Source organism: Nesoenas mayeri (assembly GCF_963082525.1).
Source record: "Nesoenas mayeri genome assembly, chromosome: 6".
Taxonomy (NCBI): domain Eukaryota; kingdom Metazoa; phylum Chordata; class Aves; order Columbiformes; family Columbidae; genus Nesoenas; species Nesoenas mayeri.
Genome location: NC_137545.1, coordinates 36116400 through 36141415, shown reverse-complemented (window position 1 = coordinate 36141415; position 25016 = coordinate 36116400). Strand labels below are relative to the sequence as shown.

Sequence of the window (25016 nt, the reverse complement as noted above, 5' to 3'; positions counted from 1 at the left end):
GAGGTGGCAGAAGGGAAAGGAGAAAGGAGAAATAGAAAAGATGACAGGGAACAAGAGAAAAAAGCAGCCAGCATAAACTTTCTGTTGCTGTCTTAGTAAAGAGCACTGCGGGACTTGGCTTTCACAGCGGGAGCTGCTCTCGCCCAGCCTCTGCTGCCCGGCCGCGGGGCGAGGGCGGCGCGACCCGGTCCCATCTCAGCCCCCGTCCCGGCTCCGGCTCATCCCCGGTCCTGGTCCCGGTCCCGGTCCCGTGGGGCGGTGCCGGGTGGGGCGGTGCTGGGCGGAGCGGGCGGAGCTGTCGCGGAGCCCCGGGGTGCGGAGCCGCCGCAGCCGGACCTCCTCCGGCCGCTCGCAGGCGCCGGGAGCCGCGGGCGCCCCGTGCCCGCCCGGCGCCGCAGCCCGTCACGCCGCCGGCACCATGAACCAGACGGCGACCGTGTCCCACCACGTCCAGTGCCAGTCCTCCCGGGCCGTCAAGGTAGGGCCGGCGTCCGGGCACCGCCGGGCTCGGGCGGGGCGGGCGGCAGCGGGGCTCACCCGTCCCGTGGGCGAGGGAGCGCGGAGCTGCCGCTTCTGCGCCCTCGTACCTGTCGGCGTAGCGGGGAGGAACGTGTCGGGCACGGGGAAAGTTTGCTCCGGTCAGGGAGAGCTGCGGCAGAGTGCGCGGACGGCTGTCGGCGGGTGCGGTGCCGGCAGCTCTGCCTGCCGGGTTCACCGGGCGCTGCGCCTCGCCCGGGCAGCGGCTCCGCGGCTGCGGGGAACCGGGGCTGCGACACCGCCAGACCCTGCGCGGGTCTCCTCGAAAGTTTCCCTGGAGCAGGCGGCTACTGGGCACGGAACTGTGGCTGCCTCCATAATCAGTGCTCTGGTGCAACGGTCTGGTTGAAGGCTGTGGTTGAAGAATAACGGTGTAAAATCGACTTGTTAGGCATGATTTTATTTTATTTTTTATGCATGATTTTGCCGTTGCCCGGTCGGAATGATCCTGGAAGATATGAGGCTGTGTGTTTGATGGTTTTGTTGTCCTCACATGTGAGATATGTGTGGGTGCTGGGGCTGGGCAGTGAGGGTGATGGTGAGGAAGACCCCAGGGGAATAGCAGGCTCTTCCCGTCACTGCTTTATTCCCCAGCCTGCCTTTGCATTGATCGAAAACTACTTTCTAGCCGAGTTACTGCTCTCTGCAGTGATAAAATGAAATCCCTAAACAGATTTGTATTCACTAGGAAGTATCACTGCAGAAATAAGTGGGTTTTTTCCTGAAATAAAATAATAATGCAATCGGTGACAGCATTTGATTACAACATCAAGAAATTTTACACCAGCTAATTTGTTTCATAAAATGATGTGAAAGCCTGAAAAGTTCACTTTGGTGCTTTGCTGTTGGTGACTCAGGATCGCCCCGTGCGATGCTGCACGCAGGTTCGTGCAGGGCAGGGAAAGGTGCTGGGGCTTCGCTCTGTCCGTGGGCAAAACCAGAGGGTTTGGGGTTTTCTTCTCAGAAGGAGCAGCGGAACTGCACATTGTGTTAGCAAATTGTCAGTTGGGCTTTATCCAGTTAGTGCTGGGAATAAAAATCATGACTTAGAGATGAGACAGGAGGGGATTAAAGGTATAAATCTTCTATTAGCACTGTCATTTTTATATAGGCTGCATTACACTTTGCAGTGTATAATCAGTAATGCAGAATGTCTGTAGGCTCAGGGACGAGGTGGGGATTGACCTGTGGCTCTAATGACCAGTTGTGTAATGCATAACTGTATCCATCGCACCATAAACGGCTGGTTAGTTCATGCTCAAATGGGCAAGGTCATGGGAAGTGATGAATTACAGTTGCCCTGGTCCATTTCAAAGAGTCAGCATATATAATAAGTTACTTAAAACCATTTCATCTTCTCTATGACTATCTCTGAAAGTACCAGAGAACAGAGAGCAGTGTGGTACTTGCTCTGGGAAGTAGTTTCCTCTTACATTTGGGACAACCAATGCTAATTTTTCACTGTCAGCAACATTTTTTAAGTTCATTTGGCCAGCCTTCTAAGCTAAAACAACAACAACCAACACCAATATGTCATTAAAAAAAAAACAAAGAAAAAGACCCAGACAAGTCAATAATCTTCAAAAAGAGAGAACATGAATCAGAGACTTCTACACAAGTCCATTTTACAACCAACACAGTAATACTGATGCCATTAGAAAACTGTCTCATTTTTCTGCTCTTAATTCAATGTGTCAGGTGTAAAATGTGTTTTATAAATAGTTTCAAGTGTTTCCATGCTCAGCAAATGGATACTGTGTGAGAAAGTATTTATGACTGCAGAGGAGCGGTAACTCCGCTATGGTAATGAGGACCTTGTATTGGAAATTACTTTGAAAATATATTACTAGTGACCAGACAAATATAAATTTCATATTAATTATAACTTGCCAAGAAACAGTGTTTGTTCCAGCAATTATGAAGATTAAAAAAAAAGTTTGCAGGAAAACTTCACACCTACTGGCATGAGATCTATAAAAACCCTTCTTTTTTCTCTTTTTGTTTTACTTTATGTTTCTCTACAATAAACAAGCCCATGATATCTTGGCTCCTGTGTGTTATGATCAATGTAACATTATGTCTCAATGTTTTTTGGATCAGCTTCTCGGCACTCGGTAATGCAGCATAAACTTTTGAATCCACATAACAAAAAGTAGAATGATCCACTTGTCCAGTAAAAGGACTTGTGCAGACTTTATCGTGAGAGGTGCTGCTCTGAATCCCCCTGGGATGGCGGGAGGGCTGGTGCCCACACACAGGGGCATCCCAATCCTTCTCACACCCTTCTCTGTTGAGGGAAGGGTGCAACTTTTTTCATCCATGAGCACAGAGAACTGGGTGTGCTGCATCTAAAGCAGTTTTGGTGATGGAGAAACAAGCTGACAGAGGAAGATAGCAAAGATACCAAAACCCATGGATAAAACCCATGGATAAAATGGAAAGGTCTCCTAATAAAGCCTTCTTTTGCCTCTAAGCCTTTTTGCAGCTTTTCTGAAATGCTTGCAAATCTTACCACCTTGCTGACACTACTATGAATAATGATCTTTCACTCTCAGATCTGTTATAAAAACTTGTAGGGTCTACCTGGTGGTGCTAAATACGTGTCTTCTGTATCATTACAGCCTTGACTTCAAGAGCACCCCAGGGCAATTGAAACTGGTTTTATTCTTCACACTCTTAGCTCATCTTGTCAATACAACAAGTAAATTAGCTCTTCCTGGGAATCACTCTGTTGTTGTGCACATTCATGGTGCACTGATAGCCAAAGTATTTATTGTTTTTTCTCTCTGACAGAGAAAAATTGTGTTAAAAAGTTGTTGCCCTTGTTTGCAGGAAAAAAAAAAGCCCACAACCCAGAAATAGGAAAGAATTATGGGAACTACAGAACAGAAATATTTATGTCTTGCTCTTAACACAGTTCAGATTAAAATTTACGCTTAAAAAAAAAAAAAAAAGAGAGAAGTTAAGCTAATATTTTTGTGGCTTTCTACATTATTTAATAATAAAACTTTCTTTACCAGATCATGACTCTCTGCTGTTATCAAAATAATATTGATCTGACTGCGAACTGGATCATGGGCAGAGTTACTAATTGGCATTTCAGAAGCATATAATTACTGTGTAATATAATATGTATGTTATAGCCTTTTACTCTTTTTCCTGGCCTTCCTTTCACTTTTATTTATTCATTAGCTTTTAGATTGTAAACTATAAAAGCCAAGTGCAGAGATGTCCATAGCAAAAATTCTGCAGCAAGTTTTATCAGTATCCAGGGGTACTGAAATTTTTATGTTTTACATTTTTACATTTTAGGTTTATTGTTGTTGTGTTTTAAAACTCACTGATTGATGAATAGTGGTTTACTAACAGTTTTCTTGTTTACAATTAGGTCAGGGAGCACATATTTAAAAGGAGTTTGTTGTTTTCCCTGTGGACTTATATGTGTGTTTGCAGCAACTAAGATTTTTTTACACCAAACCTTCACTTCAGCAGGAAACATCTGCCTGTTCCTGAAAACTGATGCACACACACCTCCTAATGTGTAACTGTTCCTGGTCATACAGGCTGCTTGGTAGGCAGGTTGAAACTTCAGGTAGTCAGATCTTTAAATGTTACAAAACAGGCTTTGTGCAGGTACGAGAATCGTTCAAATCTACCAGCTATTTAGGAAATTAATCTCTTAAAATGAGAACAGCATTTCTGAAATCCATTACATCAAAAGCAAGTTGCTAACAGATAATCTCTGTGAGTGTTTAATTATGAATTATCCAGGATAATACAAGTAGTACAGGGCTCTGTTATTGTTAGGAACGCACTCTATGGCACCATGATAATGCAAAAAAAAACCCTGAAGAAGTGCTACATTTAAAGCTAATAGATTTGCACGGTATTTTGTTGAAGGGATTTGCTGATTAGAGCATTGCTGTGCCACGTGGGGACATGTTTCTGTCGCCACGTGAGGAATCATAGCCCAGGGATGCTCAGGGTGGAGGTGGCAGTGGCGGATGCTCACACCTCTGGATGTGACCATCTCAAAATGCATGTTTAGAACGAAGTAAATATTTTTATTTTTGTAAATGCTGAGCAGATGTTTATCCTTGTGTTTATCCTGTTCTCGAGACTCTGTCTGGAGGCAAGTAGTGACCTGTTATGGACACCAAAAGTGATTATAGCACTAATCAAAGAGACTGGCTTGGAGTACAATGTTCATAGAAATGCCTTAAGTCTTGTTCCCTGAGAGCATTTTGGGCTCTTTTGCATCCTTATCATCTACAGTTGCTTTTCGTCCATTCTGGCAAACCAGATTTGATCACATTTGGGTGGAGTGGAGTTGTTGATGTGATTTATTTGTATTTCACAGATCAAAAATACAGCCACGATGACACGTATTTATGTACGGGGAGAACAAGCTGGAAGTCTCTAGATGGAAACTTGAACTAATCACAACTTATAAATCTTCTCATTTCCACATACTACCTTTCTGTATTGTTTCAGTCTCCCTGTCAACATCTGTACTACCAGAGAATAATCACTGCAATTTCCTTTTAAAAAAACCATTCCTTCATTGTAAGAAGATGCATGGTTACAAACAAAATGCTGCAGGAATGAGGAAAAAAGCCTTTTAAAATACTTGTATTTTACCCTTGCAGTCTATGAAGAAACAGTGGCTGTATGTCAAAGGTGAGATCAAGATTAGTTTTATTAGGTGACTTTCAATTGGTACCAATTGGAACAAAATCAGGGCTAGTAAAAAACCATCACAGTACTATGGAAAAATAAGAAAAGAGAAAGGGAAAGAGATGCTATGAGATTGCAAGTTCCTGCACTCCACTTGCTGGTGGGTTACGTTGGCTTTCCCTTGCCTGTACAGTTGTTAATACACTTTCAAAACATCCCATTCTTAATTCCCTGCTTTATAAAACTTAAAAACAATCAGGAAAAAGTGTAAATATTGCATATGTCTGTATGCCTAAGTATATATACTGATTATGTGGTAGAGATTTGACATATATAATATGTACAGCCATACACACCAGTGTATTCTAATACATATACAATTTATAGCTTTTAATTTAGCGATAATGCTAGGAATATAGAAGGCAGTCACTTTAAAACAAATATACCAAAATAAGCATGAACATTATGATAAATTACATTTAATAATAGGTTAGTACTTTCCTGGCTTGTAATAATATAAAAATTTTCCTACCACAAATCATTACTTTAGGAAATATGTCATTAAGTTTGATACTCTTTGAAGCCACTTAAGATATTGGTCTATGAGTGTTAGATAACACTTTCCTGAAAGGATACCACATCATGAGGAATTTAATCTTTCTCTTTCCTTAATCCAAAACTGTTTTACTAAACATGTGTAAAGATAATTTGGTGCTTATTTTGTTCAGGATTTAATTCTTGAACGTAGCATAGTAAGATTTACATGCTGTCTACCAACCGAACATTGTTTTGGAATCTATTTAGGACTTTTCATGTTTAAAGATTTTTATCTGAGGTCCTCAAATTGAATTATAAATGTTAAATTACGCAACATCCAAGTTAGTGATTGTGCTGTGTTAATCACTTGACAGGTTTTTGGATCAGTGACTCTGACTTCTCATGTGTTGACTACACCCAGTGTTACTCACAGTAAATGCCAGAAGCAAATAATCATCTTAGGCACCCATGATTCTGAAAAATGAGGCACCTGATACTGGCAGAATGCCCCAGGGGCATTTTTTTTTTCAAAGAGAGTTAGACATGCAGGTTTGTTACACTGTGAATGGAGTTAAGAGTGATTCACAGCAATATATGCCAATCCAAGGTACCTAAGGGAAGGCAACACTTAGAGTCAGAGTCATCAGCTTAATTGAAGTTAATGCAACTGCTGTGGATGAGGGAGTGATTTATTTCATATTAAATTTATCCAGTAAAATAGTTTGCATGGGTTGTGCTTTAAAATGCTGATTTCTCATTGTTGTTGGCAAAGGGGGCACCAGCAACCAGGCTGAATAGTGGGTGAGTGCTCTGGGCACCTGATGGGTCTCAGCCCACATCAGGAGTGCCAGCAAGAAGGAGGATGCGGGTGCCATGCTGGGCCCTCAAGGGTCCAAGGATGCTTAAAGCTTAGTGTTAATGATGCTGGTCTTGAGCTGCTGACCCGTTCCGTAAGGATATATCTGAAAAATAATCTGAAATTTTAGTTTGGAAAGAGAGACACTGGGACTGAACCAGTTTGTGACTCCATAACACAGAGGTGGCTGTTCTGTTTGAGTTCGTGTGACCTTACTGAGGGGAAAGGATGTGGAGGGCGAGCGCTGTGGAAGTTTGGTGGAAAACTAAGAAGGAAACAAAGATGATATCTGAAGGACACCTTGAAATGGTGATGACAGCTTGGCAGGAGAAGGCAGAGACACAGGAGGCACAAGAGACAAGATCTCAGAGTGTGACTGACTGTTAAAAGGCAGCTGGCGTCTCAGAAAGATTAGGATGGAGTATTGTATTTTAGTTTCAGCTAAAAAGATATTACTAAGGGTATTGGCTGTTAGATTAGATCACGTTGCTGGATCTGACCAGTCACACTAGAATTGTTACAGAAAGTCACAGCCTTAGAGAGAAACCACAAGACAGAGATACTGTACTTGTATTGACAAGCATCAGAGGTGAGGTTTGCAGTATTATCTCAGCGTGGCTCCCTAGAAGCAAGGTAGCACAGTGTCCCCAAAATTCATGCTGGAGCTAAAAAAAACATGCTTTGTTCACATTAAGTGGGCTTTCTACACCTAGTTTTATTTACTTTCTCTCTATACATATGTTTGGAAGGGTGAAGAAGTAGGGGGAAGAAGCCTAGAAAAATATAAACACAGGGTTAGTTACAGTTAGGTCCCTTGATTTTTGTAGTAGCATAGAAACAGTGACCAAAAAAAGCCAAAACCATGAGTTCTTGTTATGATAATAATGATGCAATTTTTCCCCTTTAAAAAAATTGTTTTGGGAGCATACAAAGATAATATTTTGGTAATCTTTGTCCAAATTTAGCTACCTGTGCAATAATGGTTTAACATTATAAGAGGCAGTGATCGTGCGCAGTTGTTAAATTCTTAGAGTTTTCAAAATTATAAGTAGTTTTAAACTTATTCTGTATTGTTTTAATTGATGTAGCTTATAAAAATGAATATTCCAATAATAATAATAAGCCTGTTATTTCTTCTGAAACCTGAGCTAACTTTGTAAGAGATGTCAAGTACAGTCATTGAGCGACATTTCTGCTCACAGGTTTCTAAGAATATTTACATTAACACAATTGTGGAGAAATCAAAATTAAAGTTATTTGCGTAACAAAAATGTGCAAGCTCCTGTGACTTACAGTAGCAAACATCAGAGGTGCTTAGCGGGTTGCTGAGTATGAAAAAATAAATGCTATTAAATTAGGTCGTTTTATTTCTCTATAGCTTGAGAAAGTTACAAATGCTGGCACTTAATATCAGATTTGCTTTACAGTTTATATAATTAAAAGGTGAAATTTGTCTTCAAAAACTTTGTCTGGGTTGAACTTTGTCTTCCTCCTCCTGCCGCTGACTCCTGGGTGAGCACCGAGTCCGACCCCTTCTGTGATCCCAGTCGTCCTTTGGTCATGGTTCTTTGCCCGAGGGGGGTCCCCGGTTGGCGATGGATGTGCCCCGTGGTTGTTCATCAGAGAGCCCTGGCATTCATCTGTACATGTGGTAGGCAGAGACTTGTCTCATCCTGTGGATAAGTGACATGCAAACATTTTCTGTGCTGGCAAAACCGAGACTTGCTGAAGGTTTTTTTTGTGAGGGAAGGAGAAAATGGGGGCAGACACCCATGCCCAGTGGTCGCGGCGCGGGCGGTAAATGCTCCGTTTCTGCTCCTGCCAAAGGCGCAAGAATTTCCCAAGCAGGGGAAGGTACTGGAGCTTTGCTCTGAGATCCCAACGCTGTGCAATTCAAGACACCAAAGTCCATTAAGCTTAAGGGAGGCTGGTCTCCAAAACCGCTGGTGTCAGTGGTGAGGGCTGAGTGCCCCTCCAGGGACCCCATTTACTTGTCCCCTGACGTTGGGAAAAGTGATCAGTCAGTGATCCAGCAACTCAGTGTGTCTGGTGCTGGATTTACTCTTTAGTACAACAATCAAGGCATGAATAAACTTTATTTCCGTAATACTAGTTTATTAGCCTCATTTATGTTTTTGAAGTTGCAGTTTCAATATTGTAAAGGCCAGTGCCTATCCTTTGGCTTACGTTCCTTAGGATATTATAAGGGAATAGCAGGTTTACATTCTGAAATATGCTTTTTTTCTTTCGTAAAATCAATTGCTTATGCAGGAGAATTCCTGACTTCCCAATTAAGCAATTTATCTGAAATATTTTTTTCTTTCCCTTTAGAGCATTAAACACTTACTCAGCTTGAAAGCCACGTCAGTCTGCCAGTGTGGGATTAATGCCATGAACATTTCTCTTCATATTTGCTGCAGAGATGACCTGCAGACATGAGCGTCATGTTAAAAAATAGCTTTTAAAATTCCTTGTGTGTGATAACTGAGAGCCAAAACCTGTCTCAGTTTTCCTTTATTACTTCTCACAGGCTAGAGGAGGGGAGCAGACACAAGACGTGTCCCCTCTACCTGATGTCCCATCTGTCCCTTCGCCCAGTCACACTGCCTCCTTGGGTTTGGGCAGTTGCTGCCTTTGCCTTCTGGCTGTGGTGGATCTGGCGTTGCCGTGTCCCCATCTCTGCACCGCAGGACCGTCGGCACCCACCGTTCCCTCCGCCTTCAACACTGTGGGCTGTTTATGAGCACACACATCCTGCCACCTGAAAACCTGGTTCCACTGAACATCAGTGGAGACTTTGGGCTTGCTTTAGCATTTTGGATAAATCTAGGGAAGAGAGGAGACTTCTTAATTCTTTTTCTTTAAACCTGTTTGCCCCTTGTCAGTATAAATAAGTTTGGACATCTTCTGAGATTACCATCCGAGCTCCTGAATGCTGAAGGAATCAAACTCCCAAAGCTCACTCACATTTTACCCCTACAAGAAAATCCAGTGTGTCTGGCACTGAGCAGCACAATCGTCTGTTTATTCAGTCTCTGTCCTAACCTTGCTCCTTGGTGAGGTTGGAAGGAAATTACCGTGCTTCTACTTTTGTCCCTTGGGGGACGTATTAGTTTCTGCTGCTTGTAAGGATCCTTTTCCCCCCTCTCCTGCTAATCCAAGCCTGTAAAAGCATCTTAGCAGTGCTGGAATGATTGACTAAAGATTTTCTTGCTGTAATTTATACACACATCAATAATTACTTAGTTGACCTTTTTGTTTTTGTACAGGACACAATGTCTAATGGCTGCAGCTAAAAACTGGAAAATTGGAGTTTGAGGTAGGCTCACAAGCTGTGGTACCTCTGGTGTTAACAGGGAGAGATACTGCTTATTTACATTGAACTTTTCTGTGGAATTAAGGCAAACTCTTTCCGTTAACTGTTTCTTTTTTGGAGGTGGGAGGAAACTTTTTGCCCACACTGACCCAGCTTGGCTGAAGGTTGGAGTAACCTCAGCACTGCGGCGAGGGGAGTGAGGCCCTCTCACTTTCCTTCCCTTTATCCTTTAGCACAAGTGGTTTGTGGCTTTGCATTTCCTTCTGGGTGTATTTGTAGGTTGTTTGCACGGGAGAGTCGTGAGCAAGTGAATGAGCATGGCAAAAATGAGATGATGTTCAGCCGCTGGACACACTGAAGAGAATCAAGTCAGGCTTAATCCCTGCGTTGCTCTGTTGAGCCAAGCCTGGGGCAGCAGAATTTTTTTGGGAGGAGGGGGGTAAAGAGAAAGGATGACAAGTGGCATAAAAAGACTGAGTAACAAGAAGAGGAAGAAAAGTGAATCCTTCAGAGCTGTGCTGGTGACCTCAGGAGGCATGTCTGTTGACGGCACATCATACATGTCTTGCTTGTGTGTGTACCTGTTAGACTCGGTTTGATTTTTGCTTTCAACTCTGAGGTGATAGGACTGTGCTCATACAAGAACTATTTTCAACTGATTTTTCACACAAAAGTATCTGACTTCTGGAAGTCAATACAACCAAGGGTTTGTCTGTTTAAAGACAAAATGTGTGCTACCCATGACTCTCTTTCCCCGTGATAATTTTTGACCTGTGAATTTCTCATAGTTGCTTGCAGTAAAATCTCAGTTTACATCCATGAGTACACTTTTTTTTTTTTTTTAATAGATTTAGTCTGGAGTTTGAAAAATCTCAGTTTTACAATTCAACAGCTGTAATGTGTTTGCTGGGAACATTAATGTCTCTGCAACTTGATTATGCAAATATTTGCAGAGAGAAAACAAAAGCTCAGCGAAAACAAATCCATAAAATAATTAAGCAAATACTAGTGGTTTTCTTTTTTTACAGTATTTGTTCCTCTCTGAATGTTTCCCAAACTCTCTGGATGCTTCTTTCCTCTCAATGACTTACAGAAGTCTTTGGTGACACCGATTGCATCCCAAGTGAGGTTTAGTGAAGAAACCCATCAAAGAGCCAGTGCCATTTTAACATACTCTTTGGCAATATTTTATAGTTTCAAATAACCTTACCAGCATCATCAGAGTTATGTCAGTAAACACTTGTTCATATTTGAGGACTCTTAGGGAACAAGAAAAATAATTTTAGCTGTCTGTTGAATTTGGGGCCCTTGGTTGTTGGTGGGCAGCTGTGGTTTTCAACATCCAGTACTAAATACCAAGTCATTGACTTGGTGGTTATTCTGTGAAAGATATGTATTTCATGAATTACAACTAAACTGCTCTTTTTTATTGTTTGGTTTTTTTTTTTTTTTTCCTTTCTGAAATAATGTTGGATTTTTCAGTTGTTTCTTGTCATACACGTTGGCTTGAAATTCTGTAGGGTCACTGTAGCAATCCTGAGGCAGTCAAGTTAAATTTGGATTGAGCTTCAGAGACATAGATTTAAGCTGTTTGTGTATCCAGAGCACCATCTGAAGGCCCAGGTAGAGCTGTGGTTGCATTGGTCTGAGTCAAGGATTCAGCCAAGCCCGGCCTACTTGTGAAAGTCAGTTGATGGGGAGCAGTGTCGGGTTGTAAGAGAGAACATGGCAGCCCTTCTCTGTTTTACGTGACAGCTTTGGAAGTGAGAGACTTGTTCTCTACCTGGCCTTGTGTTCCTAGCGCAGCTCTGTAATTTTTGTACTGGGCTGGAGCTGCGCAAAATAAATGTATTTATGGTTTCAGGCAGTGTTTAGAATGAGCGCTATGCCTAAAATTGCTTGCTGAAGTAACACTCCTGATGCCGCAAGACAGCTGGGCAAATGGTGAATTTGGGTCACTATATCTAAGAATATTTCTGTAATTAAAACAGCTTTTATAGAGCATATTTGCATTTTTACGTGGAATAGTTGAAAAAGCTTTTAAGTTTCAACCAATCTATCCCCTTTCCTCCTGAAATGTATTTTTATAGCTCCAGATCTAAATCATTTAGCACCAAATTCTGATAAAGAAAAAAATCAGCATTGCAGGATTTTCAAAACCCTATTTCTCAGGGTGAGAGGGATTCATGAACATATTTTTTTCTGCATGTGTCACTCTCTGAGTGCTCTAGGTACAAAGCTCTACAAAATCAAGCTGGCATAGGTTACATGCCATGGAAATAAAAAAAAAAATGAATGGAAAACATCATTTGAGACGCATGTTTTTTATTAACATGTTTCAATTTTAAACTGTAATCAAAAAAGTACTGTGTCGCAGTTGAGACGGACAAATGACATAGACCAAGTTCTTCCAGGATGAAAGTAGTAGGTGTCACTTATTGCCTCAAGTGGATTTTTATACAGTTTTACCAATTCATGTGTCTCTTCGCTATTGGTTACAAGTTACAGCAGTAACATCTCATTGGCTATTTTTGCCATTATCAATGTTACTCTTTTACTCCCTTCTCTCTCACGGGTACATCCTTAAGATCTCCGGATGCTCCTTTATTTCCATCCTTCTCACGGGTAGGCCTTAACATCTTCAAGGCTAATTTCTGTTCCCATGCCCTCCATCAGGGAATCCACAGATCCACCGTAGCCCACACAGTACTGTGTACTCTGATTTGATGAATGCTGTATACACTGCAGAAAAAGTGCATTGTAAGACTTTGGAAAAGTGCCTGCAACTGATACAGTGGTTTTTAGACAGAATTTTATTTTTTGTGGTACAAAGTTTTTAAAAACACGAACAGTTCTTAAGCCTTCTCGCTCAGCTCAGTTAATTCTTGAAGAGCAATGCAATGTGCTCATTGTTTTCCAGTGTTTCTTCTATGTTGTTACTGTGGAGAAAGCAGATAGTGTGTATCTGAAACCTAGCAGATCCGTCTTCAATGGTTTCTAGATTTAGAGCAAATGAATGAAATGACTAATATTACAGTTTAGCACAAATTTGGGCTTCTATTTAATAATTACTTCTAATGGTGACCTGTGCACAATTAGCATTTATATTTTCACTTTTTAAAATCAAGATGTTGAATAACCACTGGTATAAAACATTTGGAATAGTATGTGATAATGTAAGAGTTCTCCAGAATAGTAGCATGAATGTTTGACAACGTCTCATAATACCAAAGTTTAAATTATTGAATAGCTACAATTCTGCTATGGAAAGTGCAATGTAGATTAATAGACATAGAAGAAAATATGTTCCAGACGAAGTAGCTGAGTAAATACATCATCTAAGTGGTTGACAAAGTATCTAAATTAAGGTAAACAAACAATAAAATGTCTTGGAGGAAATATCTCAGAGAAGTTGCACATTGGAAGAGTAAAAAGATAAATGCAAATTGTAAATACATAAAGGGAAAAGGCTGGATGGCAGTTTTTTTGGTGTAAAGTGTAGGTTCCCTTGGCTGTCTGTCTAATAAATTGAAGTTCTTGAACAGTAATGACTACTCCCTCTGACACAGAGGAGTGCATAGCAGATGACAGTCAATGTAAGATAGACACAATCTATTTCTGCCATTAAAGACTTATAATGGAGATATTTTTGGACATTGTAATACGAAGAAGTTCAGTAAAAGTAAAATGTTGAGACTGAATACATCATTTGTCAATTATAAACCATCTTAATGCATAAAGGAGTGAGAAAGCAGGTTCTCTAGATATTTGTTTTATTAGCGAGCCCAGTCCTGCAGGATATCAATTCACTCTATAGTATTTGTAGAAGCATCAAAGTTCTTGTCTGCCAACCAGTGTCTAAATGCCATCAGCAGCAGAGACAGCTGGGAGCTTTTCAGATGTAGCTAAGGTAGAGCTGTGTTGTAAAATAATCCATTTTTACAGAGTAGAAAAAGGTGAAAATTTAAAGTACTTGCAATGGCAGCAGGGTTGTCAATAATATCCCCTCCCAGCTAACTACAGGCAGCCTCTTGTGGCATTGTATCATACTTTGTGCTAACTTTTTCTCTTTTTAGTGTATTTTTCATCCTACTTCCAGTGGAGAACCCTCATGTAGATCAAAAGGTAGTGGTAATGAGCTGAGCTCGTGAAGCTTTCTGGAGAAAAGGGGAGGAAAAGAAAGGAAATACAGTATCTGTTTTTAGTAAAAGGTCTCGCTTGAAAAGATTGAATTTCTGATGCTCAGTGTTTTCTCAAAATGATGCTTTAAAAATATGGTAAAATATTCCAAGAAAATGAAGATAGTAAGAAGTTATACTAAAATTACACTGATAACTCTTCTAAATTCAGTATTATCTTATGTAACTGATTTATTCATTATGATTTATGGAGAACATTGATGGCTACAAAAGCTAGGTAATAGACTGGTTTTATCTTTTTAATAACAGACCTAATCTCATGATTATTATTTAATAAAAAATTATTTTCAGAGGTTTTCTTGCATGTTTTTTCTTGAGTCAGGTCTGTGATATTTAAAATTTTCGTTAGGTGACAATTTACATCTTCCAAAACACAGTAAGGAGTGGTCAAATTCTTGCCACATGACAACATGATGAGCAATTAAGCAATATTAATTCAATTTTACAATGTGCACTGAGGCGAAGAAAACTGGAATGTCTTGTCCAAGACTGCTGAGAAATTAGGTTTAAATATGATGAGACTGTGAGGATTCTTGTCTCTTTTCAATATCCAGCTGAAATACAAAAATATTCAAGAGGAAAAGTACTGACATAACAGTTTGTAAAAACCCTAAGGAAAAAGAGAATCAGAAGGCAAAACTCAGGAAAATGAAGGATTGCCCTATTTTGACCCATCCTTTGCACCAAATGACAACTCTCTGTTCAGCAGAGGCTCATCAGGGGTCTCACTGAGGTGGAGAGTGTTTTAATCCTTAGCATAATTGCTTGTTCATTCTGGTTATCTGTTGTGCGTGTTATCCAATAAATAATGATTTTCGTCCTCTTACACTGTATGTCTGACTTACAGTCTCTCTGCTCGCAGTAAAAGTTGCCTGAACAATGTGACCTAGACAAGGAGCATTGCACATCTTTATATCATCAGTCTCCGAAATCCCAGTCTTGTTCCTTTTTTAAGACAAAGTGGCAAAAATCCCATTGATTTTTAAGAGGACAGAGTCACTGGATAGGTGAGTTTTGAATTCTTATATCAAAATACAATTATGTTATTTGAGTAAGGCAACTGCCTCTAAGATAAATCATATATGAACATGGAAGGACCATTAGTGGGCAAAGTATATTAAAAAAAGCCCTCCGAAGTCTGAACTTGAATGGCCTATAAAGCTTCATCTAAAATTTAATATTTGCTGCCAAATTTTCAGGTATCCTATGAGCCTTAGGCTCTCAGACGAGGTGTGGAGTGATGGCCTTAATGTGTTTCTCCTGGTTGCTGTTACCTGAAATGTCACCAGCTATGTCCCTTTGCCGGTGGCGCAGCAGCCAGGAGGGAAGAGCCGCTCCTGCCCCATTTCCTCCTGTTTCCATTAGCGAGAGCAGGGAACTCTGCTGGGGCAGTGGTGGAAGTGCCGTATTTGTGCGTGGGAGACAGTAGGACAAATGCCCTTTGGGATCACATGCTTTTCATTTACTACTGTGTTGAGAATTGCTTATAAATGTGCCACTTCAAATTACCGCTTCCTTCTAATTTCCAAGTTTAATTTATTTTTGGTCTTCATCAATAGTGGTTTTGGCAGTCCTGATCATTTCCCTTTATTTCCCTGGATACGTTTTATGGCTTGAATTTTTTAAAAACAGCATCCCATTGAATAATGGTTAGCATTCATGATGAGTTTTCTTGTAGATTAACAAAATAATTACTGAATTACTGTGGCAGTTCTATGTTCAAAGTACTGTGTGGGTTTTTTTTGTCTTTCATCTAGGATTTATATTATTTGTATTCACCTTTCCTAAAGAGAGAGAATGATCTAAAATATGGAGGAAATATATTCTGTATATAAAGAATATGAGTATAGATATTTTTAAACTATATTTATGTTGCTAAAGTAATGAACTGATGTAGTTATGATCTTCATCGCTGTGTGAAGAGTAGGGATTCAAATAATAAGCAAGACATCTAATGAAAGTCTTCCCTGTCCAACCACATTTGATTGATTTGCTTGTCTTTCAGTGAGAAATGCCACGGAGCTGGAAAGTCTGTCTGGGTCTCTGCTGAAGGAGTTTGAGTTATGTTTCTTAATAATGTAGCTTTATATTTAGTGGCAACTTGGAAAGATTTTCCCCTTTCCCTGAAGCCAAGATACAATCCAAGGTGCCTGATCGAATGAAAGCTGGTGTTGTTGAGTGTAATCAACATGTATCAAACAATCTTATTAGGCAACTTGATAGCACAACTTTCTTGAGGCTGACTCTAGGGCTTGTTGATACACCATTTCCCTTTGGAATACCTAACATGCTGGAGGAATGTACAGAATGTATAATGCATGCTGTAGTAGCACGCCGATGAAATGTGCATGGAATCAAACAGTAAAACTGGAGTAATTGTTAAAATCCGCCACAGTTGCTGAGTGTAATTGATAAGTAACTACTAATAACCATAGTAACAGTTTTGCTATGTATATGCTTGGAAGAAGTTTGTTTCAAAGGCAGGTTTGGGTATGTCTGGGTTTTTCTCAGGTTTCAATAGCCAGGCTGCACCGCAGCTGCTTTGGGTCACCATTTTGCTGCACAGCATCCCCACGGTGCCGTGTTGGGAAGGACAATGTGCTGCAAGGCACCTTTTTTGTGTTCTGGTGGGCTCAGTCTGGGTGTTCAGGCTTGAACTGGGACTCAGATTAGTGTTCTGGGTAGGAGCACACAGAAGGTTACACAGCTTCAGCTGGTGTGTGGTGACTCCGTCAGCTGCCAGAATGGGATCACATCTGGCCATGGGTTTGTACCCTTTGTTGCTTGAATTCAAAACTGTTTTTGAAAACTTGTGATCTCACTGTGAATGACTACACTGAGCACAAGCCTAGACAGTCTCTCCATTACAGCAAAAAGACTTGAACGTTTGAGCACATTAAATTCACCTCAGTTCCAGAAGGACAGGGAACTGCTGGAGAGAGTCCAACGTAGGGCAACAAAGATGATGAAGAGAGTGGAGCATCTCCATTATGAGGAAAGGCTGAGGGAGCTGGGGCTCTTTAGCTTGGAGAAGAGGAGACTGAGGGGCGACCTCATTAATGTTTACAGATATATAAAGAGTGAGTATCACGAGGATGGAGCCAGGCTTTTCTCGGTGACAACCAATGATAGAACAAGGGGTAATGGGTACAAACTAGAACACAAAAGGTTCCACTTAATTTTGAGAAGAAATTTCTTCTCAGTGAGGGTGACAGAGCCTGGAACAGGCTGCCCAGGGAGGTTGTGGAGTCTCCTACTCTGGAGGCATTCAAGACCTGCCTGGACACCTTCCTGTGTCACCTCATCTGGGTGTTCCTGCTCTGGCAGGGGGATTGGACTGGATGATCTTTCGAGGTCCCTTCCAATCCCAAACATTATGTGATTCTGTGAAAATAAAGGGTAACTTTATAATTTAGTGCAATGATAGACAACTCCCACTGGTCTTCTCATCCTTAATACCATTTGAATAAGTAGTTCTTGGGCAGTTCGGACTAGTAGCCTGCCAATGACTGTGTCAATTTTAATGCCAGCTTTTAAATCTTTTCACTTTAGGTTTCTGATCCAATAACCTTTTAGTAATTAGTGACCTAACAGACATACAATACTGCAGCAGTCATTTTGATGAGGATTTTGTTGGTTAAAAGAAGATCAGACATTTTTGCTATAATTGCGACTGTGAAAATGGAGGACCAGACCAGGCAGGGGAAGAGAGAAGACCTTGCTTCTGTAGATGTGTGCTGGTGAGGCAACCAGGTCTGTCAGCCAGAAGGACAGGCAGCTAGCATGGTGTCTAAGGACAAGGAGTAATCCCCATGAGCAATAAAGACCTTCAGCCCTTAAAGAGCAGCTCATGAGATTTACCTGTCCTCTGGCTGAGGTCTCCTAGGGCTGGAAAGGACTCAAATAGGTCTTTTGAGAGAGCTGGAAAGGACATTTACAGCTGCAGCTAAAACCCTAATGCCAAAAGCAGAGTTTGTGTGGGCAGGGAGCAATAGAGCTGGAACCCCAGCCCACATGGAGGTTTCTTACACAGCTGGAAAGGGCTGCCCTGAAGCCTGGGATAGCAATGGGACAGAGCTGAAAGTGTAGCCACAGTCTCAGGGAAGGAACCACTGGACCCAAATGTCATGTGTTGCTAAACTGGAAATTTGCAGAAACCTTTCTAAAAGAGATGCTTCTATTAAATCACCCCATATCTGTAAGAATTAAGAAGTTGCTCATTTCAGTGAGCAGTTTTGTTTCAAATAAATTTTTAATGGATTAAAATGAAGGGGATTTTCTTATTTTTGTATTACTACTTCAGTTAAATATTTATAAATAGATGCTTCTCTGTTGTACTTTGAAACCAGACTGTTTCTCAGAAATGTGTTAGTGTCCAAATCTGTCACTATAACATCTTAAACCCTGTAATTAGGTTTGCCAGTTCATAGGCAAAATAAAGTTTCTACATCAGATGTTTCTTTGAGACATGGAAGACGTTTCCTTGATGTTCGGGTTATTTAAATTTTCTGCAATGCAAATCCTAGACATAGTCTTATGGAAAGCTAAATTAGCTTGAAAACAGAGGTTCTACCAATGCTAGTGTAGCACTATGGCTTGCTGGTTTTGGCTTTTTGTTGTTTCTGAATAAAACATCTTCAGAAATGAAAACTTCTCTTTCAGCTCAAGAGTTCATACAGTAGAAATTGCTCTTATGTGGCAATAGACTCTTTCTTTCCCTTTCCCTTACCCTTCCCCTTCCCCTTTCCCCTTCCCCTTTCCCCTTCCCCTTTCCCCTTCCCCTTTCCCCTTTCCCTTTCCCCTTCCCCTTTCCCCTTCCCCTTCCCCTTTCCCCTTCCCCTTTCCCCTTCTCCTTTCCCTTTCCCTTTCCCTTTCCCTTTCCCTTTCCCTTTCCCTTTCCCTTTCCCTTTCCCCTTTCCCCTTTCCCCTTTCCCTTTCCCCTTCCCTTTCCCCCTCCCCTTCCCCTTCCCTTTCCCCTTCCCCTTCCCCTTCCCCTTTCCCTTCGCCTTTCCCTTCCCCTCTCCTTCCCTTCTCCTTCCTTTACATTTTTTTACCCAGATCTTACAACATAAAATTCCCTACAAAGTAACGGTGTAAAAATATGTTTAATTGATACACCTCCCTACATTTTCCAGAAGCTGCTGTAGCATTTTATAGCCAGACCATCCTCTCAGTGGATGGAAAAGATTTTCAGATTCAGTGTTGTTGTCTGTGGTATGAAACAGCATAGCTAACGTGATGAACCAGTCAGAGAGTCAGCATGTGGCATGGCTTCCTTCTCCTGACAGGGCATATGCCAAAAAATATAAAAAGCTTAATAAATGATGCAAGCTTTTATACTGTGTGTGAGCAAGTACTATCCCATGGGATTCTACCATGCGTGTTCCAAGGAACAACATTTGAAAGAAAAAACGCTGTTTTGGCTCATCTGAGGGTCCTGAAGGTCCAAAGAATGAGCAGTATTTCTCAACGTGTTTCAATTGAAAGATATTTCAGGGGTGTGGGAAGTTTAAGACAGATAGATATGAAAAATATTTTCAGAGCACTTGTATATTTTGCATTTAATTTTACTTTTAGAACTGCAAGTTTTCTGTTTGTTTGCTTGTTTTTCTAAAATAGAAATGGAACTTTAAATAAAAGTACTCAGGCTTTCCACAATCATATACTGTCATAGTCTGCGAGCTTTTTGTGTTAAACTGAGGTCAAATTTCACACGCTAATAATGATACGAAGATTCAGATTGTGGAGTAAAGTTGGTGATCAGTAACAGTTGATTTTGGTAGCCAACTGAAAACTTTAGAAAATGTTATTATTTCAGAATAGTTCCAGGTCACGTTTAATGTGTTGTTAATATATAGTATTCATAGGAATTAAATATAACAGAATTTGCCTTGAATTTAAAACACTTTACATGATCCAGCTGAAAGGTTCTTATATGGCCTTCTCTTTTAGTCTTTAAGCTGCTATAAGCTCAGGGAAGACTGACTTGCATTTGCTTCATTAGTGATCCTGCATGTGCAGCTCCTGCTTACGTTTCAAAATAACAGGAGTCAAAAAACTTGTGCTTATCTGTTGATCTGGAAGAAAGATAAATAGGAGTAAATGTAGGTATGCAGGGAAGATCACAAGGGAGGAAAAACAGCATTTGTTTTGGGCGTGGATTATTATGGTATTATTAAGAATAGTTTGTAAACTTCAAATTTTTGAAGACTCAGAGACTAAAATGTTGTAAAAATGAAACTTTTTGCTCTATAAGGAATAAGAAATCTCAAAGGTGGTTTTGCAATATAAGCCCGCCCCTGTAAATTAAAGCAATGGAGGATGTTGAGACATTTTAAGAGTAAATAAATATTCATGCTCTTTCCATCCCCCTAATTTGTTACAGTTTGTAGGATTAAACAGGTGAGCAGCAAAAGGCTTAGGGCCTCTCCAGAAGGAGAGTGGAAGGGTTACAGGCAACCCCTTTGGAGCTTTGAAAATGCCAAGTACCTTTTAAAGCAAAGACAGTCTTATTAAAGCTTATTCTACTGAAAATGGTGATAAAACACCTAATGTGCAGTGTGTGAAGCAGCTATTTTTGATATTAAAGATTAAAAACTAATTCAAAATACCATAAAATTGTAGCACTTTGCGAAGTGTTAAGAGACTGACATTTTCCTTCCTGCCTGGGACTGTCAGAAGTTTCTGAATTTTACTTCTAAAACTCTTATTACTGCCTTACAGAAGTGTTTACAAATACAGTCACCTCATGGGAGCCTCTCTGAGGATTTTTCCTGGAGATAAAAATGATGTTTTCTTTAGATTCAATCTCATGACAGCCCCGAAGATATTTTTTTTGTTAGTTTCTCATCAGAAACCAGAGACTTAAAAAGCTAGAAGCAACATTTAGAATTCCTTTTCTAAAAATGATGTAATTTCCAGCTTCCAATGGGGAATTAACATCAACAGTGGATGAATTTGATCTAACTTTTTCCCTTCAGCTGGCTACTCAGGATGGCCCAAGTAAGTTTATGACAGGAGTGGTTGCTGGTGCTTCGGCTCCAGCTGTATCAACTTCAGCCAAACCACCACATCGTGCTGCAATCCTGTGCAGCCACATGTTGTCTCTATTGGGTGTCAATTGAATAGCTTTGATCTAATTCTTGGTGTACAGTAAATTAATTAGTATCATTGAGAAATAATTAAAGAAAAATTGTAAAAATGAGCACCCGTGTATTGGATCCAGAGTTTGCACTTGTGTGACAAGAAAATGAATGTAAATTAGTTTTGGAAAAGGAGGAATCCCCTACAGTGCCTATATCAATATATTCAGTGAAATGCAGATGGCTGAAATATTCCATCAGAAGTAGCAAAAAGTTTCAACAGCAACAGGATTTGTATAGAAGCAGCTAATACAGGTGTGGCTGTAATGGACATATTTTTGGGCAGTCCTGTGTTACAAGTGACTGGCTATCCAGGGAGGCAAAATTGAAGGCACATTCTTAAGCTGATTAATAATGACATATGCGTAATCTTTAATAAACTATTAATTAGAAACATGATCGCATGTACAGCTTCAGCAGATACTGCAAAACTGTGCTTTGAAATATCTTGTTGTGCATGAGTAGCATAGACAGGCTGAGCAGAAGGCAGACAGAAACCGCAGGCACACAAATCCTCCCAGTGTTTGCATACATGCAAATAATGCATTAGCTTTCCACAAGGAATTCATGGTGGAATTAGCATGCAGGTCACCCAACTTCATTCTTTTTGTCCAAGACTGATCTGATTGCAGAGAAGAGAGGTGGTTTGTGCTATTGCTACCCCCACACTGCTCTGTGGAAATCTGTCATTAGTGATTACAACTTTCATGTCTTTAATTACTGAGATACTTTAATTCAATCTGATACAAAATGGACTTAAGGCTCTGTGGATTCTCTTAATGCTTTTTTTATAACAGTGTTTCATAACAGAGCCTGAAATTTAGTTCACTGTGAACTTTCTAGAAGTTGTCAGCTGTCAGTGAGTTTGGGTCTGGTTTTTACCAAGACAGTTTCTGACTTTCTGGGAAACCACATGAAAATTTGAGGTTTTGGAGGAGTTTCTTCATACTCATTATTTCATATCAGAAGGGAAAGCCCAGGATATTATTTTTTTCAGGTTACTGTTATCTTTTAGTCCAAGTCAATAGTTGCTTCTGACCACAGGAGCCTTCCAAAACAGACAGTCTGTATCTTCATGCTAAACAGAAAAAATGGCAAAAAAGTTAGACATATGGACAGGAAAGTGATTTATGAAGATTGTAAGTAGATCGATGGTGAGGCCAAAAATGCTACTGAGCTACATACACTACTTTTTCTCCTCCTTTGTCTCCTCCAGTGCAAAACCTTCACTGAGCCGGGCTGTCTCTTGACTCTCATGGGTTTAAGCAGTACTGATGTTTATTACATATGAATAGATATGTAACATAACAGCATTATATTGGCAGCTAATTTAAATAGGACTCAATGGTTAGTGTGCCTTGTTGTAGAAACACATGCTATTCAAGGTAGAAATAGAATTCCAGGTAATAGGCACTGCATATGAAAAAAAGAGACAGTTCCTGCTCTTGAAGAACTTACCATCAAAGACAAGATGGGTAGGATTGAGCTGCCTAGACATAGGTATTCAATGTCATTTAAGATAGCCTTGGGTAGCTGAAATATCCCTTTAGTTGGCACGTATGATGTGGTATATACAGGAGACCCATTTCCTACTGGGCTGTCAGCTGGAGGCCAACCATGAAACCCTGAAGCATATAAAATGACCCTACAGACATGTTTAAACACTAGGTTTACCCCAGGGGTGTCCTATGTATATACTCAGAGAGAGATGTTTGCAAGAAAACATACGTACTCTAAGTACAGAAGTGGCTTAACTATTGTGAAAGTTCTAGTAGGTGTTACTACAGGGCAAAGTTTTAAAGAACAGTATGTCCTTCAAACATAGCTTTGTAGAAGTTTATAGGGAGCTGTCTGGCAAGGGAGATGGTACTAATTTATTAATACGTGCAGAGTCGTAATGCGTATAAGCAAAAAGATTTTCCTAAATGCAGTTGAATTGCATTATCATGTAGGCCAACTAATGCAAAATTACAATCTGATTATCTTTTGTCTTGCGGCATTCCGTATTGATTTAACACAAAAGTAGGGGCCAGATAAAGAAAAGCACTGAGTTAAGTAACTAGTATAACTCACCCTCTTAGTTAAGCATTTCAAGAAAGAAAAATGTGCTTATCTGGAGTCAAAGCTGCAACTGTCTATAAATTGCTTATAGAAATGCCCTTGGTGCCACCCTTAGAAGCATGCACTTAATTTTACTTAAAATAGGGGTGGTTAGCTTTGAAATGCAAAGAATATATCAGGGCATAAAAGTAATTTTAGAACAACATAACTAAAGGTACCCTGATATTGAATAAACAGTGATGGATGGGCTTGCTGGAAAATGTCAAGAAGTAGATGTATAAATCACCAAGAGTATTTTCAGTGCTTTCCTTCAAAGGTCTCTCTTCAGGAGGGGGAAGCTGTGCTTGCTAAGGTACTTGAGAAGAGTGAGAAATCAAAATTATGCATGGAGCAAAGGAATACCTACAGTAAGCTAATGGAGTATATTGGGAAAAAAGGGTTTTCCTCGAAATTTGCCATCCTTTTAGAGCTTGTGGGAAGAAGCATTTGGTTGCCACCCAGAGACTTGAATCTTCTGAGGAACAGCCAGACCAGTGCTTTTTCAGTTTGTTTGTTTGTTTGTTTGTTTGTTTGTTTTTGGTTTCCTCAGCAAATTAGTTTTGAAGAGGAAAAACCTGCGCCTTCATTTCGCATGGGTTGAAATCCCATTTTGTGAATGATGGTCCATGCTGGGTGTGCTTTGTGACATGAGAACCATTCCCTGTGGTGTGTGGCTACATCCCTACTGAGCCCCATGTTGCTTCTCAAACTGGTCTGTATCATTGGGCTCTCAGTTTGTCCCAGTTAAGCCAAAGTTGAAGCCCAGAGACTATACAGACACATAACTCATGTGGAGGATCCTTTAATGACTGTGTATCACCAGACTACTGTTTCATGATAACTATCCAGAATTACCAATATACAAGATTTTCAGTCTCTGCACTTATATTTCAGGACCATATGGGAATTAGTGCAACATTTCCTGAAACTAGAACCTATAAAATCTGGCTGATGCTGCATCTTTTTGTTTCTGTCAGCAGCAACAGCAGAAAAAGCAGAAGAGCATGAAAAATGTGGAATGCGAACCTTTTGAGGAGAGATGAAGTGGGAAGTGTCCAACCTCAGGTGTAGATAAGGTATTTCTACAAGGGTCAGCTGACAATCTGTCACTACAACATATTATAAATCATTCCTGCCTATAAGTTAGCTACTGTTTTCAGTTCCTTCTGGTGAAAGCAAAAAGAGCAAGTTACCTTACCATTCTCAAAAATGTAATAAGTTTTTCTACAGAAATTGACATTTTCATTGCTTTCATCCTGCAATGAATGAACAATATGGTTCAATGTAGTTTTCTATTTTTTAATCTTTTACTTTGCCCTGATATTATGCCAGAATCTGCTGGGAAGGGGAAATATTAATCTCTATGCTCTAACATGTAGTAAATAGGATTTTTGAATATGTAAATTGTAAATTTAGGTGGAACTGGAAGTTCATTAGCTCGTTTAAAGGTTGTTTTCAAGAAGCATTTAATAGATTCTAGCCACTAATCTTATCACTGGATTACACTTGCTACAAATATCAGTGAAATTCAGGAAGGATGAATAGGAAGAATGTGTCTTGGGTTGACAGGAGCAACGCTACTCTGAGAAAGATGCAGTTTATAAACAACTGCTGCTGACAAGGCAGAGGAGAAGATAACCCCAGTATAGTCA

At 40.3% G+C, this 25016-nt stretch overlaps 1 protein-coding gene across 2 annotated transcripts in view; it reads left to right on the top strand.

Moving 5' to 3' along the window:
* Positions 1 to 418: 418 nt before the first annotated feature.
* Positions 419 to 25016, top strand: part of DPP10 (dipeptidyl peptidase like 10) — a gene marked incomplete at both ends in the record, with an annotated part of 492309 nt that continues 467711 nt past the window's right edge. For both annotated transcript variants that reach the window (XM_080346727.1, XM_080346726.1), the window contains one exon: positions 419 to 478. In XM_080346727.1, coding sequence (XP_080202853.1) covers positions 419 to 478 — 60 coding nt within the window. The remainder of the gene's footprint in view (positions 479 to 25016) is intronic.